Source organism: Neodiprion lecontei, chromosome 2 (genome assembly GCF_021901455.1).
Source record: "Neodiprion lecontei isolate iyNeoLeco1 chromosome 2, iyNeoLeco1.1, whole genome shotgun sequence".
NCBI lineage: Eukaryota > Metazoa > Arthropoda > Insecta > Hymenoptera > Diprionidae > Neodiprion > Neodiprion lecontei.
Genome location: NC_060261.1, coordinates 7,029,126 through 7,046,293, shown reverse-complemented (window position 1 = coordinate 7,046,293; position 17,168 = coordinate 7,029,126). Strand labels below are relative to the sequence as shown.

General features: G+C 35.8%; 2 protein-coding genes across 16 annotated transcripts in view; one reads left to right on the top strand and one right to left on the bottom strand.

Annotated features, from left to right (window-relative positions):
* The window catches only part of LOC107227000 (F-actin-monooxygenase Mical), a 40,618-nt gene extending 36,057 nt beyond the window's left edge, over positions 1-4,561 (bottom strand). For 4 of the 10 annotated variants that reach the window (XM_046731955.1, XM_046731952.1, XM_046731954.1 and 1 more), the window contains exon 1: positions 4,334-4,560. The gene's annotated coding sequence lies outside the window, so the exon portion shown is untranslated. Of the gene's footprint in view, positions 1-3,601; positions 3,693-3,718; positions 3,958-4,036; positions 4,205-4,333 lie in introns of those variants that run through there. The other 6 variants (XM_046731948.1, XM_046731953.1, XM_046731949.1 and 3 more) reach the window with 5 other exon arrangements.
* A 1,139-nt stretch (positions 4,562-5,700) lies between these two features.
* Positions 5,701-17,168, top strand: part of LOC107227024 (protein phosphatase 1 regulatory subunit 12A) — a 46,809-nt gene continuing 35,341 nt past the window's right edge. For all 6 annotated transcript variants that reach the window (XM_015668072.2, XM_015668063.2, XM_015668056.2 and 3 more), the window contains exon 1: positions 5,701-6,103. In XM_015668072.2, coding sequence (XP_015523558.1) covers positions 5,855-6,103 — 249 coding nt within the window. In that variant the 5' untranslated portion in view covers positions 5,701-5,854. The remainder of the gene's footprint in view (positions 6,104-17,168) is intronic.

The window sequence follows — 17,168 nt, the reverse complement described above, 5'->3', positions numbered from 1 at the left end:
CCACGCTATGAAACACATCCAGGCGCAAAATTTTGCTACTCGCGTCATTCAATCGAGCCGGAAACATTCTAGATTTTTTTCATCGGAAAAGCGAGTGAACGCAACTTTTAAATGAATTTAAGCATGTATGTGCCTTAATTTAGAATTTTTTCAAGCGTATTCTAGTCGGCGTATCCTTGAAAAATCACCATGTTGAATTTAGTAACGTTATCTTAACGATTCAAGGTAAGGAAAAGCCATTACTTCGCGATTTGAGAATTATTTGAAATTCAATAAACCGTAACAAAACAAAACATAGTCTGATATAAAAATACGAAAATAGTGATTTCTTCCAATGTTTCGTAACGATAACGTTACTAACTCCAATCTCGTGAAAAATCAGTCGTTATCTGAACAATTAAAAAACGAACTAATCCATCTCAAAAGACCTTTGTGTGCAATTGCAAAGTTCTTTCTTAAACCGTTATGAGCTTCAAAATTTTTAAAAGATTTTTATTTGTTTTGAAGGAATTTGCAAATTCCGAAGCAGTCCAGAAATCTCGTTGATGCATTTTTTCAATTAAATATAAATCGCGCATTCTCAACTGGGATATTCACAGTATACAGATTGGTTAAAAATTCAAGAATCGAATTTAGAGTTGAACCATCGAACAGGAACTCAAGATTTCGTATTTTTGCGATACGTTCCTTCAATTTTATCTACAAAAATTCAAGAGACATGTGTAGAAAATATTTGAATATTTACAAGCAAAAGATGGAGATAAAAATCTAGAAAAACCCTTGAATTGAGGGAACGGAAAAATGAGAGAAAATAATTGGACAAATTTTATATGATCGGGGTCAGTCAGAGATTCGGTGATTTGGCATGGAATGCCCCATCGGTATACAAACATACAGAGACATGGGATGACTGTGTTTCTATAAATACGGATAAGTGTGGGCGATGAGATGCAACGCGCAAGAATTAGAGCAGTTCTCACACAACCAATCCGTTCGCCGGTGTGGGCGGTAAATAACGGATCTGAAATGTTCTCAGTTTAACAGAAGATAATCGTAAAAATGATGTACGAAAACCGTCGTTTCGGCAAAGGAATTCAACGAAATATAAAAACAGATAAGATATCGAGAGCTAAGCATAACAAACATTTTCTACACATGATGAAGCTGATATAAAATAATTTATTCGAGGCGAACGATTGAATTCGTCGTCATGTTCCACACCGTATATATAATTTACGCCCTAATTCAGTCCATAACGGTTATGACAAATTGTAGAAATACGCATGTATGTATGTACAATTCATGACAGGTTTTTATGCGCAGGTTACACCGTAAGTAGAAAATCTCTAAAACTTTCCCGATTCTTTCATCTCACTCACAATCAGAGAAAAGAAATAGAGGCGACTTTTTCACGTGGCTGAAGTTAGTAACGTTAGCGCAAGGAAACATTGGGGGAAAAATCACTATTTTGCAATTTTGTAGTGATTTTGAAGTGGCTAAATTTCGAAAATATCAATAACTTTTGCCTTGTTATAATTTATTGTATTTTAGAGATTCCTAAAATTACGAAATAACGGAATTCCCGAAATACGAATCATTATAATAAAGTTACTAACTTCAGTCTCATACTTTTTCCCCGATTCAAAACTGATCAGATTTTCAGCTGAAAAATTTTTGACGAGTTCTTTAGTAAAATAAAAAATCTATTCTCCGAAAATGGGTTGTACAATTGAGACGTAATTTGGTATGTTAGTCTGGCCCCATTTATCTTAGAACAACCGCGATTTCGAGTAAAATCAGCCCTCTCTGTGTTATTGGTAAAAATAAATTCGCCCGCGATTTTCATTTGAAAATAACGAGACCAGCGGAAAGTTCCACGAATTATTTTCTTAGGTCTGCATGGAACTAGTAGATAAAATGACCTTAAAAAATAATAATTATCACATAACTCACGACATTCTTTGAATTCGCACTAAATTCTTCACAAGATTTTTGTTTCTTTCTACTATGCATTCGATCGATGGTTTGACAAATAATTTGTGAACAATGTGATTTCTCAGAATTACGAATGTATAAACAGAATGTCGCAATGAATAAAAAGACTCGAATATTATCATAGTTCTTGGACTCTACCACCATGTAAAGGATCAGGTGCACATGTTGCAAGGGAGATTGTTTTATAACGGGTTAAACTTTAGTTGATCTGTATATATCGTCTTGCATTGCAGCAAATATTGGGAATAATACTTCTTTGTTCATTCACTTGTGTTCGTTTGTGATACATGTATAAAACCAATGTGGGCCTTTGTTGTAAATTAACGTACGATAAACCATTCTTGTACTTCCTATTAATATAGTTTTATTTACAGTTTTTTATAGAGGGTACTATTCATAAGAATTATAAAAGTCATGTGGATCATGTGTCTTGCAATAGTAGTATAGTTGAAACAATCGTTCGATTTATTCAATGTACTTGAAGTTTGATCAATACAATAACGAGCCATGATTTCAAAATTTTGTTCTCTCAAAAATAGGATCTTGATAGTTTTCTGAGCAGTAGATATTTTACATGGTGTTGTAAATACGATGTACTCCTACACAGTTAATTTCGTTAAGAAAAAGATTTTGAGCTATCAGACGATGGCCTACAAATACAAAATTTGTTATCTAGATCTTGTTTAGCATTGTGATTATTAAAAGAATAATTATATACAAAATAGTGATGTTAAAAAGATTCTATCTTTGATTATTAGTACAAGGAAATGTTTTTTCTACTGTTGGAAAGCAATGAGGCAAACACAGATTTTCTGAAATTGCTGATAATGAAGTTAAGAGTATTTTATCAATAAACAAACATTTATTTCTACAAATCTACTTTCATTGGTCATCATTTGTGTCTTTCGAACTTGTCCGATAACATTTATTCACGTTTGAACTTTGTTAACTATAAACATTGTGATCTTCCCTACACTTTACCAACCGACGTTGGTAACAATGAAAAACCAAATGCAAACAGACTCCAATTCCAGTGATATGAAAATAACGAGTGTTGTAAAACTGAGCAAATTTTTTCACGGTTCACAGCAAAAGTCAGCACCTGTGAATCTGTACTTTGAATTATTTTCATTTTGAATTTTTAGGTGAGTAATAAATGAACTGTATTTGAATTTCTTACTCATCTACCTGTATAATTTATCATTTACTTTTAGTCACTTTGTATCTCTATCAAAGTAGATGGTATTTGCGTTGTTGCCATTATGAAGGTAAGTAAATAAACCTTATCAATCCGAACGTTATCTCTCTGTGAAAGTAAGCTACGTAACCGGATTATCACTGCTAGCAACTATCTTTTTTGTCTTGAAAAATAAACGAACAATTATACAAAATAATATGACCTGTCAATGTTTACATAAACTTACAAGCCTGTCGGAGAAAATATGACACTACGCGAATCTAGTGTTATTGGTAAATATGCATTTAAGTAATTAGTGTACACTGGTACCTGCATGCGTTCTTTGCGAATTACACAACAAAGTACAAGACACGTGATGATTCATCATCCATTAAAATTATTTCGTACTGATTGCAGCAGAGATAATACCTGCAGTCATTTATCGCACCATGTATCAGCCAATTGACAAGGTTCACGCAATCGGGGTAAGTAAAGAGTGAAAAAACGTAAGAATACCCGAAATAGCCAACTGGAACTGTCAATTACCACATAAATGTTGAAAAGAACAGCCCCCGTCGCCCACTGAGGACCAACCACCGTGATAACGGTATTTATCGTGGCGAAAATCTCCGTGTGTAAAAACATGCGGAATATTATAGGTGAATGAAATTCCTGTCAGATTAAAAATCATGTATATGACGACGCGATATTTGACGTGACAGAGCTTTCTAAACAGTTTTTTCTCCACAAAATCCAAACGTTCACCGAGGCGACGAACGAGATGAAGACTGAGGCATGCAAGGAGCAGGGCAGAGGAATAAGAGTATATGTATCAGGTGTGTATGAATGTGTGTGTATACATACGTTTGATTAAAGCCTTTGGACTAGATCCAAGTAGCTTCAGAGCGCTATGTGAAAGGCTTCGGACCAATCAAACTCGTGGTTTGAGAAGAAAGCAGGCTGATAGTAGTCTGCTAGTTAGCTCGGAATCTGAATTGAGCAAGCCTTATGCGCTCGGATGTATCCAACGAACTACACGCGATACGTGTAAGAATGCAAACGTCGTGGGGGAACAAACGTCGGTCAAAAGCAGAGAAAAATAAAAGGAGAGTTTAAAAAAAATTATAGTAATGGACAATGTAATCGTAAATGTAAACTCACATTCCATTAAAGGGAAACGATAGTATCCGGTGTTGTAAAGTACTTAACAGGTTTCTATTTACGAACACACTACAACTCACTCCGGATCACTAATCACATAATTTCAATGACACTGTGCCGCCCGATCCACCACCCGTCTACCATTAGGTTTCTACTCGACTGAAGAGAGCAGAGACGTCCAGTGAGACGTCTACCAAAACGTCCAGCTGAAACTGAGCTCTTTAGGTGAGCTGAAGTTGGTTACTGGTGGTGTGCTGGGTTGAGTTCCCTAACCCTACACCAGAGGTGCGTAATTCAACTCGCTATCTCTCTCGCACGCACTGTATTCCATCAGTTATGTTTACACCCACGGTTTAGACCAGTGGTTCACAAAGAACGTATTTCGTAATGCTGGCATGGTCATTGGTCAACTGACATACCGACGTCAATTTCTTATTCTTTTCTATCTGGCGCCTTAAATAAACCCCGTAGTTACGGTAATGCAGGGTATGGACACTTGGTACTCCCCTCACTCGTTATTCGTAAGATCGGGACCAAAGCGATATCGCAACAATGGGGCAAAAGTATAGAGCATAACATTTTTTTCCGTGCCATTCTTGATTTGACAGAGGTCGTCACCACAAATACTGTATTACCAGCTACTTCCGTGATAATATAAAACTAGTTTTAAAACACTCGCTCGCTAAAGCTTGTTCGGGGTCGGACGCCTAGTGTAACTAGTTTTTGTGCTCGTGCGCTCGCTTACTCTTTGTCAGTGTTTTACCAGATGACATAGTTGTCGGGGAGACTGGGGCACGATGACTCCCCAAAAACTTCCGGTTTTTGCTTCACAAGCCGTGTTCGAAAATTGACTGACAGTATTGTCAGCAATCTTTCATCTCTTTTGCGCTTCCAAGTTCGTGGATAGCTCTGACTCTGTCTTAGGGAATTTTCGGTACTGTCAGTCAATTTTCGAACACGGCCTTTATGAACAGCGCTGCTGCTGCGTCAATTACTAGACAAATGTTAGTAATATCTAGTAAGTTACTAAACTGCTGCTGCTTTTTGCTGCCCATGAAATCCCAGCTTTACCGAAAGCACTTGGGGACTCGAGGAGTGTGTTCGAAAATTGACTGACAGTACTGTCAGTACTGAAAATATTATAGTCCAAGTGACCTATACTGTAGATTTTCAGTACTGACAGTACTTTCAGTCAATTTCCGAACACGCCCAATATGTGTGTAAAACCGCCGTACGGTAGGCAACTCAACTGACAGAAAAGAGTAACGAATGTTAAGCTAGACAAGTCTGCCGTGGATAGTTTGTGTTTTGACCACGAATTTGAGGTAGCGCGTGGGTTGTGCGGCCGAGTCATTCCGAGTCGGCCGAGCGATTCCGAGCAGTTCCAAGAATAGCCTAGCACGAGTTTAGAGGTGCCTCGGCGTCGGGCGACCGCTCCCTCCATCTACAGTGGACAGAAATCGTATGGGGGCTGGTAGCGAGCAAGTGAAGTGAGTGTGAGTCGAGAGTGTGGATCAAATAATGTCTCTAGAGACTCGATCAAGTTCGGCTCTTTTCAAGAGGGCCGAACAGTTAAAGCGTTGGGAAACGTCGGAAACAAATCGCGAACCACCCCACCCAAGGCAGATTGATCGTAAGATTAAATTCTCCGCGGACTGTGTGTATTTAGCAGCATGTGCAGCGGGCGACAAGGAGGAGGTGATTCGTTTGTTGCAGAAGGGGGCCGACATCAACACCGGGAACGTAGATGGATTGACAGCCCTCCACCAGGTAATCCGAACCCTGCTCGCCTCCCTTCTTTTCGCCTCCCGTCGCCGTTTCGCGATTTCGGTTCCTGCGGCACAGGAGAATCGTCTATTTAAACCCGGTCAGTCGGGATACTGACGGGTTGGTATATCGTCCCGAGAAAGACGTATGTGTGTCTAAGATGGCCGCGGTTTACTCCAGCTGTCTCCTTAATCGCAAACAACGGCGTTCCGCTTACGTGGATTTCCCTCAATGGAGCCAGATTTCATTCCTCCCTCGACCATCGTTCGTATAACTCAACGATTACCTCGTCCGCTCCGATACTGAGCCTGTTAAATTTAGGAATTCCTTCGAGTGGTCGCCACTGGCACGGTTCGCACACTGAATCCCCCTCCCCCCACCCACCCGCAATCCCTCACTTGCTGTTCACATGTGTGTCTCTCGGTTTGCTCCTGACGTGCGTCAAGTCGGCCGCTCCTCCGTCTCCTCCTCGTCTCTTTACATGCGCTTCTTCATTCCTATTCAATTTTTCGTTTCTGCCAGCTGCACACCTGTGAGGTGTATCGATTGTGCGTTCTGTCACCTGGCCAGTTCCATCGCTTATCGCTTGAAATCGGTGTTACACCTTCTCGTAGCTGACTGTCAACTCTCGTATTGCTAAACATGGCGTACCAAGCTTCTGAGACGATGACCCTTTTCCAGGGCTGCAAAAGCACCGAGTAACCTTATCTAAGTTGTCGACGATAGTTTTAGGCACCTGTTCTTGTCCCAATTCTTTGTTTACTTTGAAAACAGCACACGTCACATTGACTTTTTGACAATATCGCTGACAACAAGTTGAAAAACATTAAAATTCAAAACAACAACGATACAGTGTTTTTAGAAAAGATAATTATCATCTTATCGCTTAAGACGTAGTTCCTATAAGTAAGATAACCGAAATTCTCAACACAGCTGGTAAGCTGAGACGTAATGTGGCAATGAACGAAATTCATTCTTCGAAATTCTAAATGGAAATCATCAGAAGTTACTGATTCTTAATATCAAGTAATTTTCTCTTTGGAAGTCAGGGAAAATATCTGGATTCATTGGTAAGCGTTCATCAGACTTCCAGTATATGGGACACTAGTAATCTGCTATAATTGAATTTCTTCCGTTTTAGATTTTCAGAAAAAAACTCAAATGCATCCGGTGTTTCATCAGTTACTGTAATTTACTTCTATGCTGGGTGCTAGTATGCAACAACGTAGTTTCTTTCGTTAATAATTAGAATTTGAAATTAAATTTTCTTCAGTGTTATCCCATTTTACCCACCGAACGGTAAGCTGAATGCATTACATCGGCTTGTGCCAGTTGGCTATGGGCATGTCAAATCACTCGAATAGTAAGGAACAGAGTAGTTTATACTGTATACGTGGCTTAATGCAATATCTGATGGTATCCAGTAATTAAATTTCTACCGCAGAATATGTTCAATGTTTCTCTTCGACATTTGGTTTTATGAATTTTCTCTTATACGAAAGAAATTTTATCCCTGAAAGAACGGAAATGTAAATAAATATCAACGAACGCATGGCCAAGGATAAATTCTTCCTAATTTGATTTTCATGTTTTTCGTTATCCAGAACAGTTGAAGTGAAATTTTCTTTTTACCTTACTAATATTACACTAAACGTAAAAACTGAGAGATAAAAGACTCATGAACTTGAGCCAGGAATGAACTCGCTGACGTATGCAAAATTGGCCATTCATCATTTATCTTTATAGTTTGGATAATGTATTAGTCGACCTATTCATCGAGTCATTTGCGAGTCGACCTGAAAATAATATATGCCAACTACCGTATCTCGTAATAATGGTAACGAAACATTTGCTGGCGTGATAGAAATATTGATTGATATTCATGCATATAGATAAATTTGAGTTGGAGCAACTTATGTCCATGATATATACATGCACGATATCGTACAGACTAAGAACAGCGAATTAGTTATTCCGTCAAACTTTGTAATGGCCAGTTGAAGAACATGCCAAATAACATAATATATTAATGATATATTGTAATTCAAAGTAAAAACATGCTTGTTTCTCTAACACAATACACTATCCATTGGAGAAGATACATTACCGAAAGTGCAAACTCCTTGTAATTGTACCAGGTCTCAACCAATACCCTTGTGGGAAGTACCTGGTAAATCGAATTGATTGTGAGATGTTAAACCGAATGATATTGAAAAGAGGTTTGTTCTGCAAACATATATCTACGTCGCAATTCCCTCCAGTGGTACTCAGACAAATTTTACAATTATTTGAGCATCCAGAATCGAATAAAAGGTGACTGCGCTTATGAAAGAAAAACGTACACGGAGCTGTAAAATCCAAGATATTGCACAGCGAAACAATGATATGAGAATACACTTGTCCCAACCTTGCTAAATTTCTGCTTCCTCAAGGTTAATTATTTTGAAAATTTATTTTCCTGGTTCTAATGGGCATATCAATTCACTTTCTATTGTGTCAGTTAATGGAGCTAAATATCGTCTCAGAGGAGTTAGAAATTAGGGCTCGGTATTTGGTTTCATCAATGCAGAAAACTCAGTAATGTACGCGTACACATTTTTCAAAGTTCATAAATTTCGGGGTCTTTAACTATTATCGGAGTGCCATAGTGACTGACTATTCCGTGTATTAAAGAAACTGATGCAACGCTTTTTCCTATCATTTTCATACAATATCTTGTTCTACTCTCCTGCTATTTAATCATTGTTGCATGCGTTTGCTCGTTATTTTCTCATCAGATTATCGTTAAAATATATGTACGTGAAATTTTCTACGTAATTTTATTTAATCGCTGCCGACCCGCTTTTCTTCATATTAACTGAATTATCAAAACTTTAAAATCCGTAACAAGGCAATATTAGAATCACACCATTTAACTATACTGCGTTTCTTCTTGATAAGAGAATTGCTCGTTTAGCTATCGATTATTCACGAGGCTGAAGTTAGTAACGTTAATGTAACGAGACATTGGGGGGAAAAATTACCATTTTGCAAGTTTATGGGGACTTAGAAGTATTTAAGTTTTCAAAATATGAATACATTTTGCCTTACTATGATTTACTAAATTTCAGACATTTCTGCTACTGTGAAATAACGATTATACAAAACCTTTATCATTACAATAACGTTACTAATTTCAGCCTCATGATTATTCGTTTTTCTTTTTCTTTCATGTAGTTTCTGAAAATTCTCTCAATTAGAGAAGACAAAATCTGATTGGCTTTACTGAAAATTTTTCGGGTTCCGCTTTTTCGGATAAAGATATAATATTTAGCTAATAAAACTGAGCTTTTCACTGTTGTTGAAAGCAATCTTCCAAATTGTATTCTTATAGTTTCACGATTTCACCATTAAACGGTACATTATTATTTACAATAATATCCTAGTGTAATGTTCGGTCCATAACTTTCACACTGTATAAGTTCCTATCCTTAATGTTTTATCGCAAATTGAACCATTTAAATATCTATATTCGTCATTCACTTTCTATGGATTGTATTCTAATGCTAGGAGTCGCGTTAGTCTAATTAGGTAATTATATTGAAGTTAGTAAGGTTATAGTAACGATTCATACTGAGGAAAAACCGTTATTTGGCGATTTTTGAATTGCCTGAAATTCAGTAATTCTTAATAACACAAAACACTCTTATATTTTGAGATTTTAGTTCCCTCAAAATCATTTTAAAATGAAGAAAATAGTGATTTTTCCCTCACTGTTTCGTTACTATAACGTTACTCACTTCAATCTCGTAATTCAAATGTTTTATGATACGTTACCCTTGTCTAATAAAATTGCACCAATAATCTTGAAAATTACGGTGATTCCTCCATTTTGTCGCGTTATTAACAAGGAATAAACCAAAGTATCGTCCAACGTCCATGTCCATCAATGTGAAAACACTTGAATTCGACGAGACTGAAGTTAGCAACGTTGACGTATCGAAACGTTGAAACAAAAATCACTATTTGCACCTTTAGATTAGCTGAAGAATTTATCAGGCTGAAGTTTGTAACGTTATTCTAATGATGAATCTTTACAAAAATTCATTATTTTGTTACTTGAGTTATTCGTAAGGTGCAAAACCGTAATTTTCGTTTCAACATTTCGATACGGTAACGTTACTTAACTTCAGCCTCGTAAGAATTTGAATTTACAAAATCAGAGTTTGTTCGTACTGTATTGACAGTTTGCTAAATTTCAAGTAATCCTAAATTTGCAAAATAACGACTTTTCCCAAAATCCATCATTACAATAACGTTACAAACTTCAGCCTGATAAAATTCGTGATATTTCCTTTGCTATCCAACGAAGTGCGCAACGGTATCCGTAACTTTCTTTCGCTCTTCATTTATCGCTGGTATAGTCATCGTTCTTTTGTTACTGTGTTCAAGAGCTATCTTGACCTGCATTTCAATGTTCTTATCACCCCAAAGATTTTTGCGGATCAACTTCTTGTTGGCAATGACAGAGAAAGAACAGGAAGAAATAATTTACGAATCCGCTGTTTTGGCACGGTCCAAATCGCAGCCTCACTCACTCATCCATTGTTCGCGGTCATTATTATTCATCATCAACAAACCCCTTTCATATTTTTTCTTTTTATCTTCGACTGGCAAGTAATACTCAAACTTGAATTGCAATATGCAAACTATTTCAACGCGCTGCCAATTGGCGCAGCAACGAATATGAACCGTTTACGCTTTCCGTTCAGCGATACGGATACACGTTCAAGCACGAGTATAACTGACAGTAAAGTGTTGGTAGTGACGACCGGCAACCGGCGTAACGTTACACTAAGATTAGACAGAGAGTTTGGCCCTCTTGCGAAACATGTATTATAAAGTACACCGGAATTCGTTCCGAAAACTGCGAACAACTGACTTCAACTAATCGATATTCGCTGGATACTCATTGTTTTCCCTTTATAAAAATTCCCTTAGAAATCGTTTATTTTCACAACATTCTTTCAAAATTAACACTTTCGTGCATACATTTTTCCTTATATGCGATTCACTTGAAATTTTGCATGCATCATGGCCTTTTGGGCTCGCAGATTACGAATCTGAACTCGAAATTCGAAAATTCAAAATGGCGGATCTAATATGGCGGACAAACAAAAACAACAAGAAGAAAGATGTTTTTTGGTGTATATTAAGTATGTGTAAAAATTGGCGTTTGGATTTTTTGTGCTAAATTAGCAGAAAATTCTTTTTTTCCCGGAAAAGTACGAATTTCGACCATTTGTTAACATGTGCTATTTTTGCAATAAATAAATAAAGAAAGTTTGTATTTTGTTTTTTTAGTCTTAATAATATTTCTGGTACCACGTGGAACCAAAAAACTCGAGAGTTGTTGGCAAAAAAGTAGTTTGATAAATAAAAAGCTGCAAAAAAAAAACCGGCCCGAATTAAAAGCTTAATAAATATTCATATAATGATGCGTTTTGCGTATGCTTTTACGTATTCCTGAGTTCGTGGATCGTAACTTGAAATGTAGAAAAGTTTAATATGTCTTCATCAACAAATTTCAGGATATCGCAAGTACACATTCGTCTGTTACTATCTGTTGTTAAGATCGATTCATTTTTTTCCTTCTCACTTCTCGTGCTTTTATTATACGAGCTATACATTTTTTCATCCACAATTTTGCAAAGAACAACAATTAATGAACAACGATTTGTTACAACCTGTGATATTACCTTTATTTTCGCAATTTTCAAGTTGGCAGTAGTGAATGCAGAACGTTGCCAAGTTTCACTGCAAGTCTTCATCTAATACAATATTTCACATTCCATATTTACATTGTACTCTCTAAATTTGCACGAGGTTGAAGTTACTAGCGTTACTGCAACGCTGCATGTTTAAAAAAATCGTTATCTTGCAGCTTTAAAATTTTCTAATATTACGTAAATCGTAATAAATTTTGTAAAATTTTAGAGTGACTCTCACGGATTTGTCTTTACAAAATATGACTAGGTTTAGTTTGTTGATGTTGATTAAATTTTATACAATCTGAAAGCTGCGAAGTAACGATTTTTCCTAAACATTCATCGTTACGGTAACGTTACTAACTTCAACCTCATAGATTGAAAAAAATTTCACTCGTCGCAATTTCCTCCCTATCAGATCGACTACTATAATAAGTAGTGGAGAGAAGTTCTCAATTAGAAATGGTACGCGCGTTTTATTTTTCATTTGAATAACACTGATAAGTTATTGTCTTTCTCTAAGTATAATTACAAATATGTTTTTTTTTTTATCCAAAATGAATATCAATTCAAGGTATATACAATATTGTCAGTACAAATTGGAAAAAATCTTGAGAATGCCTGACGCGATCTGTTATGCAGCTATGGATCGATGATGTTGATAATGATGATATTCAATAACGAATAATACTGCATATACAGTCGTATAAAATATCGCATCAGGAATTCCTAAGATTTTTTCCTAATACTACTGAAAATATACCTTGGATTCGTATAAATTATCGATTTTTTAAATATTTGTTAGACTTGGCAATTTTCGACGTCCTAGTAATCATCACTCTATAGAGAACATATAATGTTCACCGGTACATCGTCATTTGGTGGCGTTAAATCATAGAGAAGAAAAATTATCAAACAATTGGGAAAGATTTGGAATGCAGATAACGACAGCTTGTGTATTAAAAACCCGTTAGAGATAATTTTTTTTCAATCTACGGTTTATTTTCACAATTTTTTACACGAACCCTCCAAAATTCTAGGGAATTTTTTTTTCCCCCCATTTCGTAGACATGCATACGCGCTCCAATATTATATGCTTAAATTTGATTAATGGTATGGGATAGGAATGTTCGGTTAGTAAGAAATGCTTGTACTTTTTGTAAACGCGGTGAATCAGACGTAGGTACAAACAAAAACGTTTATACAGTTCACGTTGAAAAATAGTCGTACTCTTTATGATTATTTTTTTTTTTTTTTCTTCAAGTTTCTCTTTTGGATCATAAATTTGAAATTGAATAATAGAAATTTTTATCAAAAGCATTATACGGTAAGAGGAGTAAGTTGAAAACTAGAGCCTAAAATAGTATCATCCTAATATAACGTAATATATATATATATATACACATATGTATGTATAGAATAGACGCAACATGGAGCCTATGTATATAACCATTTAACTTACGCAACAGGCAGTGACGTCAGACTTCAATTTCGAATCGGTGCGTTTGTTTGTTACAAAACTTGCGCCTCACAAAATGACGCGCGAAATCAAAAGGAGGCATTATACGTATAGCGGATATATACGATGAGTCTGAAGTTAGTAACGTTGAGCGTAACGAAACATTGGAGAGGAAAATAAAAAGTCACTATTATGCAATTTTTTAGTGACTTTGAGGTGGCTAAGTTTTGAAAATATGAATTAATTTTGCCTCATTATAATTTATTGCATTCAGAATTTCCGTTAATTACGAAATAACGGGTTTTTCGAAACACGAATCATTAAAATAATCTTATTAACTTCAGCCTCATGATAAACGATCGATTCCTGTGTAATATTTTTTTTACGGGTGTGGGAAATAATATCTAGATACTTGTAGTATTCTACGTATGCTCGATTAACGTACCGTCCATGTTCAAATAAATAAATAAATAAAAATCAAAACTAAAGTCGTCCAGGTTACTATTGCGATGCGTATCGTTGAAATTTGTAAGCCTGCAAAGTCAGAAAATATATAATTACGTTGAGAATATTTTTGTACCTACTCTTGTATAGTAAATATTATGCTTTGCGTAAATATATACAGGGTGTTGCGTATTAAACAAATCGGTAAAATATCTGGTAAATTATGACAGCGCGGCGCTGCTATTTAGACAATTTGTTACATCGTTGTATGTATATTCAGATTTTTGAAAATCAACGCCTTCAAAGTTGTTACGAAAATTTTGAAATAGCGGTTCTAAATACAATGTTTCGTTACTAACTTCAACATCGTGCAGATATTATCCGATTAGGTACACTCGGCGTGTCTGTTGAAAAATTTTCCCGGCATTCATTTTTAAAATTGGAAGTTTTTTTTCTTCATGTTATAACGCAAAAGTTTTTAAACGTGGTTTTTCTTACCGTGAATCCAGAAGTTGTTCGCGTTACAAGTGAAAAAATGAACAATTTGAGCTGGAAGAAGTCTAAATGGGATCAAAGTGACAAGATTACGCATTTTTAATATTATGATTCATGTCGAGAAGTAAAGTTTATAGAAAACAATGGCAAGATTGTGAAAAGTACGGAAATTGAACCATGTTGAAGTTAGTAACGTTAACGTAACGAAACATTATGAAATAAACCGTTGTATAATTTTAGACCGAATTCCAAGGAGTTTGGCTTTTCAAAATATGAACATGTTTTCTTTGTTATGATTGACTAGCTGAATGCTGAATTTCATACAATCCTCAGGTTGTGAAGTAACGATTTTCCTAAACATGCATCGCTTAAAGTAACGTTACCAACTTCAACCTCATGAAATTAATTATTTCTTATCTTTCAAGTTGCACTTCTGATTTTGTTCTCTAGCTGAACCCTTTTCTTATGTAAATATTTCTTATGTAGTGCGTCGGAAGGAGAAAAAAAATTGTGGATAACCGGGTCAGCAAGTAATAGAATGTTAGGTACAGCAAAACCGGACCTTTTTTACATTCTGGAGCTACCAAAAGAACGTTAGCAATCTCAGGTTACACAGTGGATCCCTTATTTCCCTAAAGTACCCTTTTTTTTTTAGTCTCCTATAAGCACTCTAAAACTGAAGGTTTCCCCTAAGTATGCCCTAAAGCAGTTGCCAGTTACTGTTCTTTTCATGAACCAAAATGGACTGAAAAAATCAATTTGCTGATTAACATAGGAACAAAAAAAAAATAATACATTGAATCTCAAAACTCTTTTATATTTCACAACAGTATAATTTTTACGGTTTAATTAAGTATCGTTATCCATGAAATACGTTCGTTCATCCCAAATTATTTTGTTCCTACATTAATTTGGAAATATAAACATTGTTTTCAAGTATCAAATTAATTTTTTCAATCCATTTTAGCTTATTAAAAAAAAAAACAAATTAAAAAACATCGATTTCAATATGTATTACATTCAACATTTCAATCGTCCCCCGGCACGTGTTAATATTATCCGAAAATTTTTATATTCATAGGGAATATTTTTTTTTTTTTTATCATAACATATCTTATATTTCGGGTAAAATTGATAAAATTCCAAAACGGCCAAAATAATGGACACTTTAGCTGTAGGTATCTAATTTTGCTCTATTTGGTCCGTACTATGAAAAAATATTGGAACCCTAATACCCCATCTATCTTTACAAAGCCCCTATGTTGTAAATCCTAAATCGTAAAAAAAAATCGAGAACTAGCCTGGGAGAAGGTTACTTTTTCTCATTAGAGCGACCTGTGTTTTTTTCTGTCAACATACTTCCGTTTTTCGTCCGACTTCTAAAATGCACGCACTGATTTCGAATACATGTAGCAATTACAGGGGGAAGTTACGGTTTTTTGCTATTAAGGAAAATATGCATTTTAGCATATGTCACTCGATGCGTTCATCATATGATGCACTCTGCATGAAAACCACGTTAGCGGTGGTCGTCGTACGGCACTAATTGTAAGTACAGTGTTTGAACTCATGAAATATAACTGATTTCGTCACACCTATGGATTTTATATTAAAAAATACTACGTTCGAAATAAGATTTATTTCTATAGGTACGTCTTTCGTGTATGCGTATGTAGGTACATTTATACAGGAAATTAATAACGATTGCTCGGGTTATAAAAATTTAAATATACCGTTCGAAAGTGTTGAAACGTCGTTCTACCGACTTTCCGACTTCCCGACTTGGGTAGTTACTAAAATTGAAGCGATAAAAGAGGAAGGACGAAAGGTATTATGCACCTACATCCATTCTATCAGCAGGGGTACTCCGTTATACAATAACTGTACCGATGCTGCATCTTTAAGGTTTTCATCGTTATAGTTTTGAACTTTTTTGATAAAAAATCATGCCCCGAATTGGTCTAGCATGCATTTGTACACCGTAGAATCGGTGGTATAAGTAGGTAACGCAGTTGCTCGTAATGCGTTAAATTGCACGTTTCTAACGGAGAGTCTCATCTTGGACTCGTGTATAACATAACCGCGGGAGTTGTGCTGGCATCGAGGCAAAATTTCTAAGCGGTGCAGACGTTCTTGATGAACGGAGTGTAGCCGACTGAGTAGCTCGAAGCTATTTAAGAACTACGACATTTGACCAATAGGTTAATACGAGCTGAATGTCTCTTTTGGATCGCCTTGCGTAGGATTTTGTATATTATAGACGCGAATTCAGGTATCGTTCAACTCTACGTGGCTGTACAAAGTGTTTTTACAGTTTACTATTTATGCCAAAATTCACACGGAGAATGATAATTTTTTTATCTTATAAGTACCTTGACCTGTTTTTACTTTACGGATTCCATTATACATTTTACCTCACAGCTTGGGTTATGTCCTGTGTTTGTACATATATTCTTGTATTACAACATTTGTAGAATTGCTTTTTACCAAAACATTCGCGGTCCACCGATATTGTTGGTGAAAAACCATTTCTCATTTAAGAATTCAAGTAATGATGCAAAATATCATCGTAATGCTGTTTCATAAAATCATGTGCATAAAATCGGCAATGCAAATTACTCTGGAGATATGGAAAGAATAAAAATAATTTCCGCAGTACCACCGGGTAGTGAAAAGCGCCCTAGAAACTCCGACTGACAAGACTGATCGGCTTTACGGAATGACCCAACATTTTGATTTAATTTCTTTTTTTATTAATTTTTTTTTTTTTTTGATTGTTTTCATCTACAACGTACAATTTAAAGTAGCGAAGCGGTTTGAGAGATGCGAGAACTGGCATGGTTCATTAAGTCCTTGAAAAGATCATTTGTAAGAGGTATGCAAATGACGCCGAGTATTTGTTTAACGAGTAATGGAAAGCATA